We start from the raw sequence: 22,261 nt of genomic DNA, 5'->3' as shown, positions 1-22,261 counted from the left end.
AAAGGAGCTCTATCCAGGTGGGTTTTCAGCCTTGATTTAAAGGAACTCAGTGTTTCGGCTGTTTTGCAGTTTTCTGGAAGTTTGTTCCAGATTTGTGGTGCATAGAAGCTGAACGCTGCTTCTCTGCAAAAATAAACCAAAATGAAACTGAATTGAAATAAGAAGAAAAAAACAGGAGAGATGGAGAAATAAAGGGAGAGACAAAATCAGTATCCATGGTAACCATCTCCTCCCCCTGCACTTGATGTCTCTTTTTTTTGTCTTTTCACTGAACTGATGCAAGAACATAAAACCCCCAGCAGCTCCCTCTCACACACAAACCCAGAGACTCCAGGTTCTCTTACTGAAAGGTCTACATAAAGGCTCTCAGATCACGAGTGAACAGAAGGTTAGCACACTGACCCTGGTTAGCGAAAAGAGAGCACCTATGGTGGAAATATGCTGATGAGCGTCAGAAAGCAGCGAGCGCAGTATTCCAGAGGATTGCTGGATCACTTCCTGCTGACAGGTTTATAGCTTCCTGCCGGGCTGAGTGGTGGCCTCCATTTTTAACTGGTTCTTTAACTGCCTCCCCAGCTCTGGTTCGTTTCGTTTCTATGATCTATGTCGTTCCTACGGGTTGGCAGCAGCTTCAAGAGCTGCACGACTTCTAGGAACTCTGGCCAAAAGGTTGTAGCAGGAAAAAAAGATCAGAGCTGAAATTATCAGAGGCGCTGGTGGGCAGAACACAGTGAATAACACTTTAAACAGACATTAAGTTTCTTTTTTTGGTGAGCCTTTACAGCTTTCGGAAATTTTTATTTTTTGTTTCCTACCTGACAATTTTCAAATGTAGAATTAATAGAATTAATATTAATAGCAATGTTGCCCACTGTCAGTGCTATGTTGTTTTATATAACACCCCAAGTGTTTTCTAGTCTGTGCCTTTCTTTTTGTGTGTGTGTGTGTGATTTCTGGAACTGACGGTCTGGTGGGACACTTCACCACTCTACTCCTGAGCGTCCTATCTTTGCAGAACCTTCACAAGCTGTTACAGGTATCTGCAGCAGTTGTGACGTCAGTAAGATGCAGGTTGATTGAAATAAAATTTTTGCCATTTTAACATTTTCTTAAGATTATGGTAAGTAATTAGAAAACACACTTCACACAACTTTTTTCTTTGTAAAATTGCTAAATAAATTATGCTGAGGAATAGTTTATGCAATATCATTTAGAAAGTAATGTTCTTCCATCCGCCTATTTTCTATACATACTTTTGATTGCAGGGAACCTGGGCCTGTTGTGTCAACAGTCAATGGGTAAAATGTCTGGTGGGCCCCGAAAGTGTCGGTAGTTCAACACACAGGCACACACTCACATCCAAGGCCAAGTCAGACTATTTATCTAAGTGAAATCAGATTACTCAGTGGAAATCCATGGATTACCTGGAGAACATTCAGATTGTACACAGAAAGGCAGAGATTTGGATTCAAGACCGTCTTCTTCTGAAACAACAAACTGACAACTGTCCCACTGTGCAGTCAGTCAATTAGAATGACCTCAGAGCTCCTTGTATTGACCTCATCTTTCCATTGTCTTTGTAAAACATCAGGATGTATGATCACTTAGTTCATACGGGGTCACAGTTTGATCAGTTCCACCACTAGAGGGTGAATGTAACAAACTGTTATTTCTAGGTGTTTCTTGAAATTAAAAAAGGAGATTAAAGAAAAAAAATACACAATAAACTAAAGTACATTAACATTTATTGTACTTTCTCAACTCAGCATCGAAGGTTTCAGACAGCGCAGCGGGTGCCAGGAAGGGCTGGAAGCGGACGCCGCTTACTGATGGAAATGTCAGCATCCTTTTAAGCAAATGAGAACATTTCTAAACTCTATTAGCTAGAGTGTTCCTCTCTTAAAGGGCCTGACCTGTCTGGGTGTGTGTGGCTCCTGGTAGCTGGGCAGGATCTTCAGCACCACGCTGCCGCTCGCCTCCTTCAGCATCTCCTGGAGCACCTTGGGGTCGTTGCCCACTTCCTTGCCGTTGACCTCCTTGATGATGTCGCCCACGTGCAGCAGGCCTTGCTGGTCGATCATGCCACCGTGAAGAATCCTGGCAATCACCAGTTCACCGTTCTCCACTCGGAAGGTCACTCCCTGTGAGGGAACGACCACACATCACCCGTGGCAACCTCAAAGCTGAACACCTTTGTAATAGCAGTAAAGCTTGAAGAGGCAGTGTTATGTAAAAATCGACTTTTATGGCTTTACATCATGTTATAATGTTATTCCCTCATCAAAAACATAACTGGAGGGTTGCCTTGATTTTTTTATGCATGTTTGAGAAATGCTTTAATCTCCAGCGGCAACCATTCAGTTGTGTAAAACATCTGGTTGGACCTAGCTCCGCCTTCGAGTCACAGCTCCTCCTCTGAGCTGCAGTTTCTAAGCTTCTGCTTCACAGAGCAGCTCTCCCTATGACTCCAACAATCCTTCAGACTAGCCAGCAGCAATTAGCAAACACCTGGTGAAACTGTCCATCAGCTGAGCTCAATACACGAGCTACTCTAAATACTAGACAGGTCTCCTTGTCTTCTTTTAAATCATTCGTTAAAACTTACTTACTTATAATAAGATTTTTAATATCTAAATTTCTGTTCTATTTTACATTTACACTGCTATGTATTTTAGTTTGATTTGGTGTCATTTATCGTGGTTTTAAAGATTTTTTTAAAGTTGTTTGCAAATCAAATATTTATTATTATTAGTTCACAACGTAATGCTGGTAAAAACGTTGTTAAAGGGTAAATAGAGGACCCATGTTGTGATGACTTCCTGGAGGCGGAGTTTCAGAAAGAGCAGAAACTTCTTAAAGAGACAAAGGCCCAATTTCAAAGCTATAAATTAGAAATTTTTTTAAGATGTATGTATTTGGTATATATCACATTTTTATAACAACTGAAGGCAGCATAATTACTTTATTGTGCTATAAAACAGAACTATATGCCTGGAAGATACATAATACTGCCCCTTTAAAAAAAATTGCATTTTGGGTTTAATCTGATTATCTTTGTCTGGAAGTAAATGTGTTTATGATCAAAAAAAGCTGTAGCAAAAGACACCTGGAAGGGTTAAACAGTATTTAGGCGACTCAGCTGCTGGCAAAGTTCATGTACTTGTTTTCGTTAAGTCATCTCCATGCCAGTAAATCCCACCCCTCCCTCCTGTGATGTCAGTCTAAATCTGAATTCGTTCTCCCTTTAAGCATCTTATTAGCAGATCTCATTAGACTGAGTGCATGAGCTTCATCAGGATTTTCTGTATATCATCTCACTGCATTTGTGCGTTCCTACCAAGTGTTCTCCGGACACCTTCCTGATGCCCACCATTCGAACTGCGTCTGGCGGAACGGGCTGGTTGTTGAGGGCCGCGTCCATGAAGGAGCAGGGACTGGGCGGGGGGGTCTCATAGTTTTTGGATGCCACAGAATCATGGGTCTCCAGGAGGGACTGCGGACGGAACCATAAACATTCACAACAGACAGTGACATGCTGCTGAGATAAACCAGTCGAAGTGTGCTTAGGAAATACTAAAAGCTCAAAGCAAACTTGTCCAGACCTGGAAGTGAGGCTCCTTGAGGATGCGGACAAGCTCTTCGGCCGCCTGGCTCCTGTGTGCGAGCGGACCGAGCTCTTTGAGGATGTCCTGGACCAGCTCCACGTTGTTCTCACTCACAGCTTCCAGTTTGGGTTCCTCAAAACGCTCGTGAGCCTTGGTTACAGAAAACACTCATGTTCATCACTCTGCCTCCAACCAAAGCCTCATCTCTCCGTCTAAATGACGTTCTTCGTTTTACCAACAAGTAGTTAATAAATATGAGGCGGAATGAAAATGATACATGGTTTTCAATCATTTTTACAAATAAAATAAAAAAATGTTTTGTCCCCTTTCCTTTGTGTAACCCATCAAGTGCAACTACACCGTGTTCCAAATTATTATGCAAGTGATATTTTCTCATATTTTCCTAAATGGTCAATGCAAATGCAAACAACCAATCAGAACCAGGAGGAGGGGCTACGCACTGTCAATCGATGCTGCTCAATGTGCTAATGGCAGGAAGAGGGAATTGGTGTGTTTCTGCAGTCAATACTGGGAGGTCTGGGAGAAGACAGGGGAGCTGGATTTTCTCACAGATTGTCTTATACCGTCACAACATAATGATAACTTTAACAAACATGTTTTTTAAAAAAAAGTCTTTTTTAAAAATAAAAGTTACTGCAGCTTTAACTAGAGAATTATCGCCCTTTTTCCACTGGCTCTAATGGTACCGGGTCCACTCTACTCAGCTCGCTTTGCGAGCGTTTCCACTAGGCCGGTCCCTGTTTTTTCGGTCCCTGCTTTGGAGTAGAGCCAGCTGGGCCGGCTCTACTTGTGTGGGTGACGCAAGCTTAGCTCCTGTTCACTGATTGGCTGTGGGCGTGAACAGGAGCAGCAAAGAGAGAAGAAAAACAAACGGTGCAAAATTTCAAACTCGTCGCAACACGGAAGTGATGCAAGCGGTGGAACAATGAGATACCAGCTTTTCTTTGCATCAATATTCAGGGGCAGCTTGATGGAGCCATGAGGAATGAGTTGTTTTTGTCAACCCAGCAGTTCCACAGATCAAATCAAGAAAATTACGGACAACCCTGAGCATCCTCTTTATGAACAGAGTGTCTTCAGTCAGAGGCTTCTTCCGATTTGCTGTATCACATACCACTACAGGAGATCTTTCATGCCCACAATCATCAACCCCGGTCAAAACTCTGAAGAAAATTGTTTGACATGCAGCAAGATTTCTTTTCCCTCAGAGATTGGTAAAGTATTTTCAATTTTCAATTTTGACCTTTGTCATCAACCTGAGCTGTTAAAAAAACAAAACAAAAAAGAAAACTAAGTCAGAAAACATATTCATAAAAAAAAAATTAAAAAAAGAACATAATGTGCTGCCACCTCAATATAGGTGTCCAGAAAAATATCATGAAGGACTGTTTGGAATGCAGGATTTGTTGACTAATATATTCAAAGTGTCATGAATTCTGCATGCTAATAAGTTACTCAGGTTATTGGATGGAATCTAAATGCAGTAATTCCCACACTTGACTTTGATGATAGAGTCCAACACACTAAATGTCACAGAGTGATGGAAACCAAAATGAAACGGACAAGAAAGGAAAATGCAGATTCATCACAGCCGACATGACGATTGCAATATTTACCGGTCGTGTCACCATTCAAAGACTTTCTAATGTGGTGTACTCGTAAAGCTGCAACTTTTATGACTTTTTTTTTTTTTACATATTTGTTGAATATGTATGGTATAAGACAGATGATCTGTGAAAAAAAATCAAGCTCTGCTTTATCCCAGTGCTAACTAGTCGCAACCAATCAGAGCCAGGAGGCGGGTCTTAGCGCTGTCAATCATTCTCCATGTGGTGCCACTCGTCGCCACTGTTGTGAATGCTAGGGCTAGTTAGCATAGCCACCGATGATGGCGGATAACCAGTTTTCGTGTAACGGTAAATTGTTTCTCTACCGTTAGAATGCTGAGCAGTGAGTACATGAGTTTGATTGACAGCGCTAAGCCCCTCCTCCTGGCTGTGACTGGTTGTTTTTGGTCAAAAGTGTTGTGTTTTTTCAGACAGCAATAGTTGCTCAGGTAGGATGTCAAGGAGATCAATCATTTCACAGAATATCTGTCCCATAAACTGTCACGACATGCTGACAGTTTTAATAAATACGTAAAAAAAACTTTTTTTTAAAAATAAAAGTTACATAACACAGCTTTTATTTTAACCCAAAAAAACATACAAATGTGCCCCTATGGGGGGAAACTGTAGGTAAAAACAGGATTCATGGATGACTGCCCACTGTAGGCCTAAAATTGGTTTTCTCAGCCTTAATAACCATTTAGCATTTCTCTGTTAGCATACACCACACTAAAACTGTAAGTTGTATAAACCATAGTATGCGAAATGAAATTAAAATCTAGTTATTATTTAAACTCAGTTTGAACCCAATTATTCCAGAGGGCGCAGGAAAAAAACAATAATCTACACTGAATCTCCGAGGGGTCAGCATGTTCTTATTTAGTCCTGATAACCTCTTTCAACAACCTGTCACAATAAATACAATGGTCTGCTTCACATTTTCAATCCATAGTTTTCATTTGCCCTCTTTCTTTTCAACATGCAACTTGCATCTTAGTGTACATGCCGGGTAGCTAACAAGTGCCCAGAATGCAATGCAGTATGACATTTGGGGTATTCCCTATTGGCAGCTGCATGTAAAGCTGCGTGCTTGAGAATCCCAGTTGTCAGGCAGTTCCACGTAGGATTGGTCCAGTGGGACTGACTGCGGTTCTGGCAGAGACCATGTTTATTTGCTGAGGAGAAGGGGAAGAAGCTCTGCAGAGAGACGGGAAGGAAGCAATACCCACAAGTATGCCGACTCTTCCACATGCCTCCATGCCAAATTAATCATGGAAACATGCAATGTTCCCTTCTGCAGAGATCTGCGTAATAATTACAGAAATATCAGAAAAACTTTTCAGGTTTTCTGATTATGTGTGTGTTTTTGTGGAGCTTAGAGGAGTCTGCTTCTGATTGGTTGACAAACCCATGCCTGACTACTGACCAGTTAATGAGTTAATCTCACATTCACCTTTTTTTCTTTTATTGTTTCAACTGTCCAATTCAATTAAGTTTATATTGCACCAATTCACAACAAATTACGTCTGGCACTTTACAAAAAAAAATAAAATTCAATTCAATCACACACACATTCCAATTGCTCCTATTTGTCGAATAGTACAGTAAGCTCAAATAATTGTTGAAAATCCACATTGTATATTTGTGTTTTTGTTGTTGAAAGATTACTTCTTCCTCCAAACAACTTTGACCCCCAAGTTGTTTTAAGTTCCATTTCCCTTTAACACTGTGAGTACCAGAGAAGGGTCCTATGTTAACATTTCTACCTTTGGAGCCCAGAGATGGGTAGACTGACCTGAAGGATTTTAGCTAGCATCCTATAACCAGTTTTGCATGATTTTCCACTCCTCCTTTCTGGCCTGACGGTCAGTGGCCACGTTTACAATTGAAAAAGGGATGCTAATTTGAGCCATCAGAATCGTCAGTTTGGACTCAGGTCTTTTGACCCTCTTTCGGGACTTCAGGGGAGAGGTCGAAACCCTGGTACTCCCAGTTTAAAGCAGCAGTTACTTTATACAATGGACCGCCACCTATTCGCAGCTCAGGTTTTTGAGGAAAAGCCGTTTATTGGGGCTCTTTTTTGCAGCAGATATCTAAAAAATGTAAAATAAAATTTTGCTTGGAAAGCTAGAAAATCTGGGCACAATGTTATTTGACACATTGTTGATTGGCTTTTGCAAAGCACACATAAAATCGAAATTCAAGTAAGGCGCCCTCTGACTGAATATGACACCTGAGGAGGAACAGCAGCTGAATGGTTGCCATGGGAGATTAAAGGATTTCTCAAACATGCATTGAAGAATCAAGGCAACACTCCAGGTACGGTTTGAGGAGGGAATAACATTATAACACGGTGCAAAGCTCAAAAGTCATTTTTACTATTGAGCTTTGCAAAAGTAAAAATGACTTCTGGGCATAACATTTTGCCCAGAAGTGTAATTGTTTTGAGTATTTGTTCCAAATTTTAATTAGCTATAAAACTTATTAGTGCATGAACAGCAACATAAGACATAACTTAGTTTTAACTTCATTAAATATTACCTTATAAGTGTTGTGCCCTGTCCTCTTTGTTGCCTGGACACTGTACAATGTCAATACAGTCGCTAAGCAAAAGGATGAACAGATCAGTTTTTCCAGATGAAATCTGCCCTGATGCTGCAAGGTGAGCTGACCCTCCATACAGTTTGACTAACAGAACTATTCTAACCCATTAAAATTGGTGAGTTGATTGCACTTTGTTTGGTAATTACAAGCACCTATGACTAACCCCATTATGCTGCATCCTTGCAGCACCTGCACCAACGTTATGACACGTCATCCATGTGACGGCGCCTTATTTGTCTCTCGTTGCATCAACTGAGCTCGTGAAAATGTTTATGGATCCGGCACAGGGGGTCAAGGGAAATAATATTCTTCGAAAGTCTTTTCACATCCCTCAGTAAGGCTGCATCAGCAGATGAATGTTTTATGAGACGGGCTCATCAATACATCAAGCACGCAGCCAAACATGCGGACGAACACCACCGTCACGACAACAGGACATGAGCGGTTTTCTGCAGGGGGGTGATCTAAACAGCGAAAGAGAAAATCTAAAGGAGACGGGAATTGGGGGGGGGGTGTAATTGAAAATGCTAGAGAGCAAAAAAGGCTTTGTTTTTGGGAATACCAGAAGAGCACTTGATGCTGTGTTACCTGGAAATCCCCCCAGAGAGTCCATGCTCTGATCAGAGCTGCTTTTGGACAGCTGAATGATGCTGCAAAGGTTTATACTCTTGGCTCCATGTAAGTCTGAGAATTAGTCCACAGAGTAATGCATCGGGGCCGCAAACCTTTATGTAAGAGAAAGTTGGTGCAGTCTAGGAAGGATAAATGTGCATACTGTTACTGACTGTAGGGTGAACAAAGAATGTTAAAAATAGCTTTTGGAATGCGTTAACTTCCTTCATGTTGGCGGTACTCAATGCTGTGATTCTTCCTGTTCTGGCTGTCCTGGTGAAGAGTCCACATTTTTAAGAGGGCATGAAAGATTGTGGTATTTTCAAGACATGGTAGAGAAAGACTTTGACAAGCAAAGGGGAAAAAACACAAGGCATAGTGGGAAGAAGCTTTAACAAGCTCTAACAACACTGTCTTCCTCCGCTAAGCTCTCCTTTCACTTCAAAAAGTTATAGCCTGAGACTCCACTGTTCCTCTATGTCACACGGAGAACTAGTTGAGATCGGTTTTATGTTAAAGACTAATAATAACATGAAATTTAAATGTTAATTCTATATTTTCTACTTTGTATTCAAATCCAAAAAACAGTTAAATGCAATAGATTATGGAGAGCTAATGGAGAAAAAATTTAATAGATAAATAAATATGTGGTTTTAATGTTTAAATAATTTATTTAACAGACAATTAATTTATTAAATATGTCATTAAATCATTAAGATGCACACATGTTATAGCAGATAATTAATCAAATGTGATAATATTTATTTAATTTAATTTCATGGTTCTCGTTCCTGTTCTTCACCAGTAAATAATTTTATCTGTCAAACTCACCTATCAAAGTCAAGGGCTGGGGCAGTGGGTGGGGACAGCAATGATTTGTTGTACTCCAATACATTAGTCTAACTTTTTACAAATCATGACAGCCCTGATTTTATTTTGTCCCATCATTAATAGATATAACGGCAACTGTTCTCTATATATTTCTGTAGCAGTAGGAATAGTTGCAGCTTTTCTGTTAATGCATTCTGCTAAAGCTCATTCAGTATATATACATTTTAATTTTTCTATCAATCCCATTTTACCACAGACCCATGGTCTTTTTACTCAACATTTTCCTATTAGAATCTTAGACTAGCCCATGTCTGCACTGAATATGCCACCACTATGGACAAGTAGAGGTCACAACAAAACACAGTTTCTTTCTTTCCAAAAGTGGCCGTTTCTCCCACAAATGGGCGGAGCAAAAGACAAGCAAAAGAAGCAATTTATAAAGTCGGAAAATAGACATTCTACAAAAAGTATGAACCACACGCTGTAGCTTATGTCCGCTTAGCTAATAAGCAAGCTAAATAATGAACACAGCTGAATATCCAAACAAACGTTTATTTACAACAGTTCTCCTAATAACATCACCTTTCTTTTTCGATTTTTTAAAATTCTCTAAATATGCCATTATAGCAGAACTGCTTGGTCTATTTTAAACAGATCAGATTTGGAGCAGGTGTGAAAGTTTATAGGAGCCCTGCTGGAGATCAGGCAGCAGAACTCTGTGTGTGTTTATGCGAGTATGCATATATATTGATTGATATATTTAACTGGACTTGTATGTGTGCTTGAACTCCTCTGTTCATTGATTTTTAGCAAATAGTTTCGGACACTAAAGTATCCTTATGAGTAATGAGTAAGTTTGCTAATGCAAAAAGCAAAAGAAAGGAAAACCATTAGATCCCTGGAATCGATTTTCCAGTTCATACATAACACACATAACAACACACACTCTGACAGCGGGTTTAGATTCACTAATTAACCTAACCTGCTTGTTTTCAGACTGTGGGAGGAATCTGAATTACCAGGAGAAAACCCACGGATGCAAGGAGAGGACATGCAAACTCCACACAAAAAGTCTACACAACCCAGATTTCATCTGGAGCCAAATGTGTGTATTATCTTGTTATAATTTAACAGTTTTCCTCATCATATCTGTTAGATTCATGCTGTTTGCCAAAACTACACAGTGTCTGCAAGCAAGAGATCAGAGAAAACGAGACAGAGCATATATGCATATTCTGTTAGCATCCTGGTTTCTTCATCTATGCAAAGTTTGAGCTTCCAAAGTCATATTCTTCAACATGTTCAGATTTGCTTAAAAAAAGACATTTCCAACTGCAGAGAAAAGCTCCAAAAATGCCTTGATTTCTTGTTTCAAAAATCATACCGACCCACAGTCATTCAAATTATCAGTGCACCTGCAAATCTACCAGTAGAAAATTACATACTGTCCAGACTCAATTTTCAAGATTTTTTATGTCATTTTTAGACACTATAGATCATTGAGTAAACAACATATGCCAGGCGGTTTTTCACCAGAGATCTCAAACCACAATGCTGAAGCCAAATTAATATCCAGCTTTGTGGTAAAGAGCTATTTCAGGGAGCTGTGTTTTTTGGCAAGCGGATAAATTTAGAAAAATCTGGAGAGGATTAATTTTAATTAACAGCAGATGCTTTAAATCCTGGTCTTTGGGTTTGGGGTTAATAAAATCTTCCTACATAAAAGATTTTGTGCAGAAAACCTGGATAAGGTTCCATCCCCATCCACCCTTACACTAGGTGGAAATAAAATAAATAAAAGAGCAGACATGAATTTAAGACTATGACAACAAAATGAAGCCAGGTCAGGGAAATGGAAATGTGATTGCAATTGATGAGCTAAAGACGGTTACAGCGAGATGACATTTGAATTTCAAATTTGGATGTGAAATGTTTCACCTCGGCAGGGACCTTTTCACATTTTGTTTTAAAACAAAGTAACTTCAAGCGTGTTTTATAGGGATTTTATGTGGCAAATTGACAAACCCCTTTCTTGTCTTTTTTTGTTTTTGGAAGTTAAAGACTTAAAAGTGTCCTGTACTTTTTATTCAGCTTTATTCTGGGACGTTTTCAAAGGTTTGTTGGAGAAGTTTGGAGAGCAAATTGGATTGAGCAGACCAAAAGAACACAGCAGACCGGTCAGTGGATCATAGTTGTTGTCTGCAACTTGGGCCTTTATGGAAGAGTGAAAGGAAGAACTCTATTGTTGAAAGAAAGCCATAAGAGGTCAATGCTTGCGGGTTGCCACAAGCCATGGAGGGGAAGCAGAGAATAAGGTTCTCTGGTCAGATGGGATCAAAACTAAAACATGCTAAATTCTAAGTTAAATGGAAAATTTTACTGGACATCCCCTTAAGCACACCATCCCCCACAGTGAAACACAGTGGCAGCTTCATAATTTAGGAATATGATTCTTCAGCAGGGAAAGGGAAACTGGTAACACGGGATAAGGGTGTAAGAAGAAGATGGATGAACAAGTCATGCCAGGGCTTCCCATTTTTGAAGCTTTGTGTCAGAGCAGAAATATTACTCTTTTCCTACGTTTTCCTATTTGATTTATTACAAATCATCCATCTGTAGGCACGGAAAGGGCAGTCTCCCGTTTCATATTGTGGTGCAGTTCATGGCAGGTGTTTAGTGCAAAAGGCCATTGTGCAGAAGAGCGCCTCCGTCTTGGGACCTGATTATGGTTCTGCAGCCGCAGTGTGACACGCCTTTTGAGCCTCTAGGTTCTGTTAATATAAATGTATTTCTTATAAGGCTGTGTTTCTTCTGGCTCTGTGTTCTGCAAGACACACAAGAGGTAACCAGGCGCTGACTGTTCATAGGTTCTGTACCCAGTTTGGCCTCAAAAGCAACATTATGCCCTAATGCAGCATGCACCCCTATGTGTTATGCTATAGAAGCCTTTCATTCAACAGCACCACTCTCTTTTGAAGCTCTTTTTTTCTCCAGCTGTTCAAGTGCTTTGTGAACCCACTATAGGGGGAAACCTGATCTAAGCAGAGTCTCTCTCACTGGGTCATGGAGGCCATTTTCCTTGAAGAAACAGACTGAGAGGGACAAACGGAGCTGGAAAGTTTGGCTTCTTAATCTCACAAATCGCTACATGGAATGGTGGAGGAAAACAGCTATAGCCTGCGCTACTTTGCCAAAAAAATTAAAAATAATAACCAGTTTTATTAACATTAAGGAATAACCATCAGTATGACATACTGCATTCGACAAAATGTATTGGTACTGGATTCACAATTCGGCAACCATGATGTTTCAATGACGCCTTTTTATTTTTCTCTGAAGTACAGCCCTTTGAACTGCCTTATTGCTTAAATGTGCTATAAATATAAAACTTGATTGATTGGTGAGAAGATTCAGTAGCGATGAAAACTCTGGAAACCCATATCATTCAACAGAACCTGTAAATGTCATGCAAATATTTCTGTTTCAACGTCTGACTGCACCTGGTTTCAAATATCTAATTTTCCACAATAACTTTCAGGAGCCGTTTGAATTGCTCAAATCTGTTAGTTTTTACCCTGAAATAAAACTCGTTCTCTTCTCCAATCGTTCTCCTGGCAGAGAGTAAAGTCCTTCCTCCCGCGCTTCACCAGAGCCATTCTAAAGTAAGCTGTTTCATATCGCATCTCAGATCAACTCATTTCAGGCCACCAGTAACCCTACTCTCGTTCCAGGCGCCACCGATCGCCTGACAATAACCACTCCCCAGAAAGATCAAGATCTGTCAATTGTTGCTTATTCTTTTGAAAATAAAACCAGTTTCTTAACTTGGACTTTGTTGATTCTGCATGTGGGTCAGAAGGTTAGATCCGAACATGCCATAGGGCTCAGGAAATTAATGCATCAATTTTGATTAATTAATTACATAGATTTTAAGTTGTTCAAAATCTTAACAAAATTAATCACTTTTTATCCTTTTACATACAAGAGTCCCAAGTTGGAACCTTTGTACAATGTTTCTGGTACCCCCATAGACGCACGCTAACAACAGTGATGGACGACAAAGCCGTTTTCTTGGCCAACTGAGGCTTAATTTTTGCTTCAAAAAACGATCTGAGTGGACACTGGAAAAACCTTTTTTTTGTGTGTGCAAGTAATGCAGGTTTCATTGAAGCTATAAAATAGCACAGACATCCCCAAAACTAATGTCAGCATCCACAGTCCACAGTTCTAAAGAAGTTCCCTGAATGATGTGGAGGTACCGACACACTGGAAAGCTGAGTCGACATTTTGAACTAACCTGATGGCTAAATAATCTAAATAACGGATGGAAAGTAACAAATATATTTGCTGTTGAGCTACTTATGTAAAAATTTAGCAGGAAAAATAGTTTTTGAATTGAAAATGCATTTAGATTAAAATGCAATTCATTCATTTCAGACCATGAAATTTCTCAGTTATCTAGTTCCACCACTAGTTTTAACATAAACAAGCAGAAGGCTTGTGAATAATTGTCCAAGAACCGGAGATGCAGAGAATCCAATGATTTATTCATCAGTGTATGTGTACCAATAAAGTCCAGGGGGTTACTCACCACCGGGCTCTCCATGATGCCTTTGAGGAAGATGAGATCCAGGTCATTAGCCGTCGTTGAACTGGTGCTGTTGCTCAATGTGTCCAGAGCCTGATGCATGGCTATAAAGCAAAGAAAAAAGACAATAAAAACTATTTCATTTAACAGCTTTAGCTCGCCCCGACAGTCAGGTGTGAAAAATGGAGGGACAAGCTTGCCTGAAAGAGAGAATAGGAAAAGTAAAGAGAAAGAGAGAGAGAGAATTTCCAGTAGTGGGACATGTACAGACTGAACGATGGAGGGGGTGAGAACGAAGGACAGGGAGGCAGGATGGGAATTGCCTCACTTCCTTTCCCAAGCAATTTTATCCCTGTCAGTCATTCTGCTCATAAGTCTGTCAGACGAGACAGTATCTTTCTCCCACAACTCCCAACTTCCTACGCACATGTTCTTACATCCACACACACCCACGCACACACCCCCACACACACACACGCACACACCATTATAACAACACAGCTGCTAAGGTTGCTGACAGAACAAACATTTTGACATTTGTCAGTTTCCAGACGTCCCTTAATCCCCACCGTGCATTTCAGGAAGTTGAATAAGACGACATGGTAATATCTCATATGTGTCTGCTATTTAATTGTGACATCCTTTTTCTGCCTCTGCGATGAGGCTGACTTAAAGACATGCATGCATGCACCTCTCCCTCAAAGATGCAAAATCAAACTGAACTCATTACTCAGAGGGACAACCAATCAATGGGCACAAACAAGATGATGTCAACAACTCGATGAGGGTCGGTGAGAGTTTGATCCCGCTCTCCAGACTTAGAATATGACTCATTAAGGTACCTGACATCACCTACTGCTGGGGAATTCATCAAAGCAGACCTGACAGTAGGACATATGGGTGTTTTTATTAATAGGGGCCATTTGTCTAAAAGAATTTACATAACAGAGCACGGATTCTTTGTTGTCGACGTTAAAAATACAGCAGCGGTTCTTAATGTTTGTGACAGAAACAGATATAAGGAGGTGGAACAATGAAATTCATGGCTCTCATCTATTTGAAGAGTCGTAGGTTGTAGGTAGTGGATCCTTAACAGCAACCAGATGGAAATTTGGAGAATCAGGGAGAATGTTAATAAGGAACTCAAGCAAATCACTCCTCAGAGGAACTCTTTTAAAAAGATAAAATGGACCGAACTGGATTATAGGGAACAAGGAGACTGGTAAAAACTCTGAATCCCAGAATGCACTGCATTAACCCATTTAAATGGGTCAATGATTTTCACTCTACAAAGAACATTTTAAACTTAGAGGGCTAAAGAGCATATCAGCATCAATCACTAAGGTAAACAGTGGTGTAGGCTTAAAAGTCATTACAGTGGAATATCATCTGCATAAAAGTGATAATGTAATTTAAAAATTTTAAAATGCCAGCTAAAGGGAGCATGTTACAGCCAAAAATAATGGGACCAGAACGTATCCCTGTGGAACCCCACAAGTTAGAGCAATAATCTCACAGGTGAACTTGTTTACAGAAACAAAAAAAAAGTCTTCCATGATAAGTACAAAGGAAACCAAAGTAGCTTAGAACCAGAGATACCAGCTAAAACCCTGAGAGTATTCAGTAACATACAGTAGTCACAGGAATCAGAGGCTGCACTGAGATCAGGTATAATTATTATGGAACTGTTTCCTGCCTCAGAAGACTTTAAAAGACAAAGGTAAACCGTCAGAGGAGCTAATTTAGTGGAGTTCAGTTTCTGAAAGTCAGACTGAAAATGGTTCAGATCTGTAGCTTAGTAGAGATCTGAACTGACTTTCTACAGCATTTTATAATAACTTACTAAGAAACAGCAGTTTTGACATCAACCAATAATTATCACTAAAGCCAGAATCACGATTGGACTCCTTTAGTAGTGGATTTACGTCAGCATGTTTAAAATAGGATGGAAAGCAACCTTGCCTCAGTGAGCTGTTAATGACTGACAACAATGAAGGACTTAGTGAGACCCCCAGACAAGACGGAGGAAGGCGACATCTAGAAGGAGCACGACGAGGGTTTCATTTTACCAATAAGTGTAGCCAAGTCAATTAATATGAAAGCTAGACTGAGCAGGGACTTCAACAACTGCCAAGAAAAAACAGAGTCATTAAGGGTAGACGGGTATTATACGTCAATGTCAAACTAATTCATCAAATCTGGAGCCAGACATGAACTTGTTTAGGCAAAGAGGAGGGAGTAAAACCCATCCTACAGCCAAGTATGACTGGAGTCCACTCACTATTTAGAAAGATTATTAAGAATAAAGACTGACCTATAGTAGGGTATTAAGAGCTTCTGCTTGAATTAAACACACAGTGCATCAAAGGAAGCAGAACCATGCAGGTTAAAACTTCACTAGAGGTCTAAGTATCAAATTTAAACTTTTCATTCTTTTACAGAATCTTCCTCTAACATTCAGGTAGAAGATTTCATCTTGTATCTCAAGTTGTGAAAGCAACCCTCTTATTCATAAAAAGGCTGAGCAGCATGAGTCAAACTCTGAGTATTTATCTTTCCCCTGCTCATGCGCCTCATCAGCCCCCCAAGGCAGCTTTTCTTAACGACATACTCAGGGGGGGGTTTTCCATCCATTTTGCCTTTACAGGTGAGCTGAAAGTAATTTTTCACTTGGCTGGATCTAAATTGCTTATACCGCTCGCAGGAATTTGATACTATATGAGGAGTTTCATTCAGCAGGTGGAGGGATTAAGCGCACACAAAGGCGACCCAGGTGTGCGAGCAGAATGTACCTACATGAGCGTCAGGTGTTCCGCAAAAATGTGAACGTATAAGGAGATCTTACCACGAGTTTTAAGACATTAAAACAAGAAGTCAGCCGTAGGTTATTTGTGCAAAACTCAAATCTTTCAAATAAAGATCACAAGAGCAAGTACCTCTTTAGCAAGGCCTAACAACAGCAAACCCAAATGAAGCTACTTCAGTCGGTGAAAGGCTCGCCTGAGTGCCTCTTCATCCCATAGGGAGGGTTACAAAAGTGACGGAGACGGTGGAACAACCTGGCCCGTTAGCGTTTGTAGTTAGATCACAGCAAGGAACACAAACCTCTCAGCCAACACTTAGCGAAGGTTGCTAAGGAGCGGTGGTTAGATAAACAGAGAGGAGATGCTCAGAGGAGCCGGGGGGGCATGGAGGAAGGGATGTGGGAGAAGTGGCTGTGTTGTTGTTGTTTCTCATGTCCGATCCTCAGGGGGGTATTAGACACAGCAGAGTGCAGCCTGCAGCTGGCCCTCTCCGCTCCCCATCATTGGGCCGATGCAACATCCTGCTCTACTGAACTTTTAATAAACAAGTTGGTTTAAAGTGCAAATAAATCCTCTAAAAAAATGATAGTTTGTTCTGAAGTGATGTCTAAAATTTGCCTAACTTAGACCAAAAAAGGGAGTATTAACTTCTTACTCCTCAAAAACAAAACTGAAGTAATTATCTCTGGACTCAAAGAGGAACCATCAAGTCAGCACGTCAACACACCTAGTTATTACAGCCAGAAACTAGTGATCAGGCCAGAAATTTGGCTGCAGTCATTGACTCAGGCCTGAACTTTCAGAGTTACATAAAGACAGTTGCAAAGTCAGCCTTCCATCACCTGAAGAACATTTCCTTCACTTAACTTGACTATGTATTTGGCATTTTATAACATCAACGTTTTAAAATGAAGCAGACAAAGACCAAAGCCAATAGGGCCCATCAAATCCTCTCAACTGCAAATTCTAAATGTATCCCTGTCCAACACACCTGAATCAAAAGACTGAACCACCTGCTCATTAGCACAATTGTGCTAATGACATCATTAATTGGTTCAGGTGTGCTGAAACAGAGACACGTCGCAAAGTTGCAGGACATTGGCACTCGAAACCTGGATTTGAAAACCCCTGATCTAGAGTTCTAAACATTATGCTCACAACATTCTGAGAGATGGAGGTTTTCCAGCAGGATCCAAAGATGTTTTGAGCAACAAAAAAAAGGACCTTCAAAATATTTATTATTTTCTACTAAGAGATTCAGTCATGAATCATTCATTATCTAATATTTTGCAGCCTCCCTTTACTCAAAACACAGTGGGAAGGATCTTCAGGGTCAGCTGAAAGGCCTGACAGCAACTTCAAAACTCTTCTAATTTAAAAGTCTGCAAACCTAACTTTTGAGGGAGATAAAACAACATTTTATGGTTTTTGGGACAGTTCAAATTTCTGATCAAAATCCAGGTGTGAATTATAGATTTATTTTTAGCTAGAAAACAAAAGCTTTCCTCAAAGTTGGAGGCAGAAACTGGATATTTAGGATCATGATGATTTGTGAAGGACTTTAAAGCAAGCCTCCTTTTAATGTGAAGTGCCTCAAAACAAGTGTCTTAAGCCTTAAAAGACAGGAGTGTTTTATTCTTAGTGGAGAGATTTAGTACCCAGAATTTATAACTGATCAATAAATGGGGAAAAAAAACAACAACAAAACGGTTTCTGATCTGCGTATGTATAAATGAGAATTTATCAATGAGACGTTTAATTTTATTTTCTCATTCACAACTGGATAAAATACTATAGTTAAAAATGTCAACTTCAGGCAGTGAAAACACATTACCGAAGTTGGGTTTTTTTCCCTGAAACACTCCCTGCTGATGTTACTGCACTCTTAGCTATGAGTATATTGAGTTTATCCTTAGGGGGAGACAAAAAGTGCCTGAAAACAGACACCTCTTCAACGCATTATTAAACCCTTCAAACTCGCTCCTTCGGTCCTCAGCTCTACAGCAAATTATAATTGCTAGAACTCCCTTAAGGAGCAAAAGATGAAATCTTCAAAGTGTTCAGATGCATACTGATATAAACGACGCACCCGGCTCAGTTTGGTGATACAGGTAACGGGGTTACAGTCTGTTGCGCTGTGGCGTGTTCCAGACTTATTAAGTTCTGACTGTGGAATATGATGACTTTTTATTCCACAGAAAAGGTTTTTTTTCCCCCGACCTGATGCATCTGCAGAGCGTAACCTGCCTTCTTTATGAATTCAGAGGACAACGTTTCTCTGGCAAAGAGGACTCAGAATGCACGGAATGAAATGGATCCTGTTCTGCTGTGTGTGAGTAATGTCAAATCTTCTTGCAGCTCATCCAGATGAGTTAGGAGGCTGCTGTTTGAAGTGTGTGTGTGGGCTTGTGTAGTGTGTAGCGCACGGTGTTTCACTGGCCCGGTCTGTGTGTTTGAGAGCTACTTGTACAGGCTTGACTTTTAAGCTCATCTGCTCAGCGTGAACAAGGCCAACCAAAGCTTTTTGAAAACTCCAATGTTCATTCAATTACCTGCATTTATTTTTAGACAGACGCAGCGTTAAGGTGTGCTGAAAACGTATCCATGTTGATTTTTATGGCATAACAGCCAGCGATGTATTTCACTGGGATTTTATGAGAGAATGCAACAGTGGTGGGAAAATTATACGTGGTTTTAAGGAGAAGTATTATGTGTTTTCCAGCCACATAGTGCCACTTTGTAGCATGATCAAGTAACATATAGGATATGTTACTTGCTATATGTAACATATAGGATATGTTACTTGCTATATGTAACATTTGCTAAATGTTACATATAGCATATACAGTATGTAATAATGTTATAAAACATTATATATATGTTTTATAACATATAGTATGTTATAAAAATACATATATATGACTTAGAAGAAGTCTTACTTTGTAATTTAATGCCTTGAAATTGTGTCTCTGTCTCTTTAAGAAGCTCCTGCTCTTTCTGAGACTCCGCCTTCAGGAAGTCAATCTGCAGCATGTATCACCATACACGCATTCCTCTTCCTGGTGGAAAGATTTTCATAGGTCAGGGCAACTGTGGCATGAAAATGAAGGAAGGTTAATTGCTGCCTTTTGACATTAAAGTCTGTTTGCATCCAAAGAGCGACCAATTTGCTTTCCAAGGAGAACACAAGGTATTTTTCCCTCTGCTTGAATCAGCGGGGTGAGCAGAAAGATAGTGGAAATATGGCATACAGTTATGCTCTACATCTGTCTGTCAGTAAAAAGGCAGAAAAATTAAAATTTAATTCATACATTTTTTCAATTTTTTTCACCATTGTCTTTAATCTTTTTTTAATCATTATTATAATATGCAAATTAAATTGACTTACTGAAACAGACACTGCTACTAATATTATAGCCTGATACTCATTTTCCCTGATAAGAAATTTGACCCAATTTTCTCCATTGTTTAATGTCTAATACAATATCCTGTGTTTCCAATGCATATGCATATATGAAAAAATTAGATATGAACATTTGGCCAAACTGATCCAATAATCTCATTCATTGGATAAACCAAAGCCCTCAGGTTGGGGTAAAGATGAAGTTGTGATATTTTACACATTAATTATCCATGCAATGGCAGAAGCAAAAAGCCTAGTCCCGGAGTCAACTTAAACGTTTTTGTATCTGGAGAGACTTGCATTTCCATTAAAGTCACCTCTGGAGACGTGACTTGGCTCATCTGCTGACATTTGGCAGTCTAATCACACCTCATCTGTGTGGCAGCAGGTAGTTTATCCTCTGAAGTGGCTGGAATGAGACAGCCATTTTGACTTTGATTATAGAAACACAGGGATTTGATATTAATATCTGTATCGGTTCCGATATTGAAAACAATTCTAGATCAGGTATTTATGACATTGTGTCCATGAGGCAGATCTATTCAGTATAATTCTATGCTTTGTGCTTTGAGCAATGTCATGCTTTATTATTTATTTTACATTATGTTTAGAATCATTAATTGCACTTTCAGAACCATTTGAAAGAAAGTTGGGTGCAGTTTATTTGTACATGTTTGACTTTTTATTATTATTTATTTTCCATTGGCTGTTCTATTCCTAATTGTATGACTGAACAAATTAAAGTTGTCTTAACATGTTTGACCAAACTTGTGAAGAAGTTTATGTATTTAAGTGTGCTGTACTGATGCAGAGTTGTCAAATAAATTTGTAATTCAGTACATGTATGTCTGTGTTTAAAAAATGCCAATTTTGCACCGTTTTTCTGTATCGGATCGGTATCTGCCAATACTAAAACTGATATGAGTATCGGTATGGGAAGTGAAAAAAGTGAATCAGTGCGTCCCTATATGACACTACATACGTTTTCCATCCAGCTGTGAATGAAAGATTACGCTGAGATCATTGAAGTGCCTTATCAGACACCCTGAGCCAGAACCAAATTGAATTGTCCTTTTCTGTTGAGACCCCAACGATTTTTTTAGACAGTCTAATCCGACCAACACAGTGCACTCAACGATTCATCATCTCCTGCTTGGACGCTGCTTCACTCGCCTTCAAAGGGTTTCTCTTGCAGCGTGAGGCTTTTGGGAGCAGAAAGGCAGAGCAGGATGTGAGGTTTGGGAGTTTGACACTTTCAGGCTTCTCTGATCCAAAGGCTTGTGCATTTGAATGATCCCCGTCCTTACTCACTGTGAATGTGCAATGCAGCAAAGGTCTGCTCTACACCGTCTCCAACCAACAGGAGCGCGCACACACACCCACACACACCCCCACACACACACACACACACCCCTACACACGCCCTCACCCTGAACTGGTAGACAGACTACTTTGACAGAAAATGTGATTCATTATGACTGTCACCGCCGGCCTGTCAGGCCACATTAGAGAGCAGAGGATACGTTGCAATGCCGCACGTTATGTGACACACAGTGGGCTTGGCAAGTGATGTGATGAAGCGTGTAGTCTTGTCTCATTTAACATGACACCATAAACTAGTTGTTTTTTGTTTCTAATCCCCTCAGCTGGCGTCCTGAGGTATTTGCGTGCATGAATCGACAGAGACGGGGCCAAAGCAACGACATTTTTTTAACAATACCGTTGAAAGAAATGCAATATTATTTATTATTGATGAAATCCATTAATTATTTGTGAAAGTATGGAGGTTCCCATGGTGGAAAAGTAAACATTATCCAGACATTATTATTCAGTTCAACAAACAGAATTATCTCTAACAGGATCTGCCACATTGTTTGTTTTGTTCGCCATGCTTTACTTCTCTAAAGAACTTCTTATCTCACTAGCTTTGTTTCCATTTCAAATGTGGGCAAATCTTTGTCGATATTCTGCTAATGTCGAAAAAACAATTTCGCAATTGCAGTGTTTCCATTAAATAAGAAATTAAATTACAATCACATGTGAATACGTTTGTTCACGTCATAGCTCTTTAAAAATCATGGCAGACGGATGTAAGCAGTTACATCCTCGTACTCCTTCTCATCTTTTTGTCATTTCCATCAGTAGTAACATCCAACTTTTGATCACATGACTGTGATAAAAAAGAA

General features: G+C 39.8%; 1 protein-coding gene across 4 annotated transcripts in view; it reads right to left on the bottom strand.

Moving 5' to 3' along the window:
• The window catches only part of mpp2b (MAGUK p55 scaffold protein 2b), a 60,633-nt gene that overhangs the window by 8,041 nt on the left and 30,331 nt on the right, over window positions 1-22,261 (bottom strand). For all 4 annotated transcript variants that reach the window (XM_032574757.1, XM_032574758.1, XM_032574759.1 and 1 more), the window contains 4 exons: window positions 13,872-13,972; window positions 3,603-3,755; window positions 3,338-3,493; window positions 1,914-2,141 (listed from right to left, as the gene is read on the bottom strand). In XM_032574757.1, the coding sequence (XP_032430648.1) occupies window positions 1,914-2,141; window positions 3,338-3,493; window positions 3,603-3,755; window positions 13,872-13,972 (638 nt within the window). The remainder of the gene's footprint in view (window positions 1-1,913; window positions 2,142-3,337; window positions 3,494-3,602; window positions 3,756-13,871; window positions 13,973-22,261) is intronic.

The sequence above is a fragment of the Xiphophorus hellerii genome, chromosome 10 (assembly GCF_003331165.1).
Source record: "Xiphophorus hellerii strain 12219 chromosome 10, Xiphophorus_hellerii-4.1, whole genome shotgun sequence".
Classification (NCBI taxonomy): domain Eukaryota; kingdom Metazoa; phylum Chordata; class Actinopteri; order Cyprinodontiformes; family Poeciliidae; genus Xiphophorus; species Xiphophorus hellerii.
The sequence above is the reverse complement of the archived record's forward strand: the minus strand, read 5'-3'. Positions and strand labels throughout refer to the sequence as shown.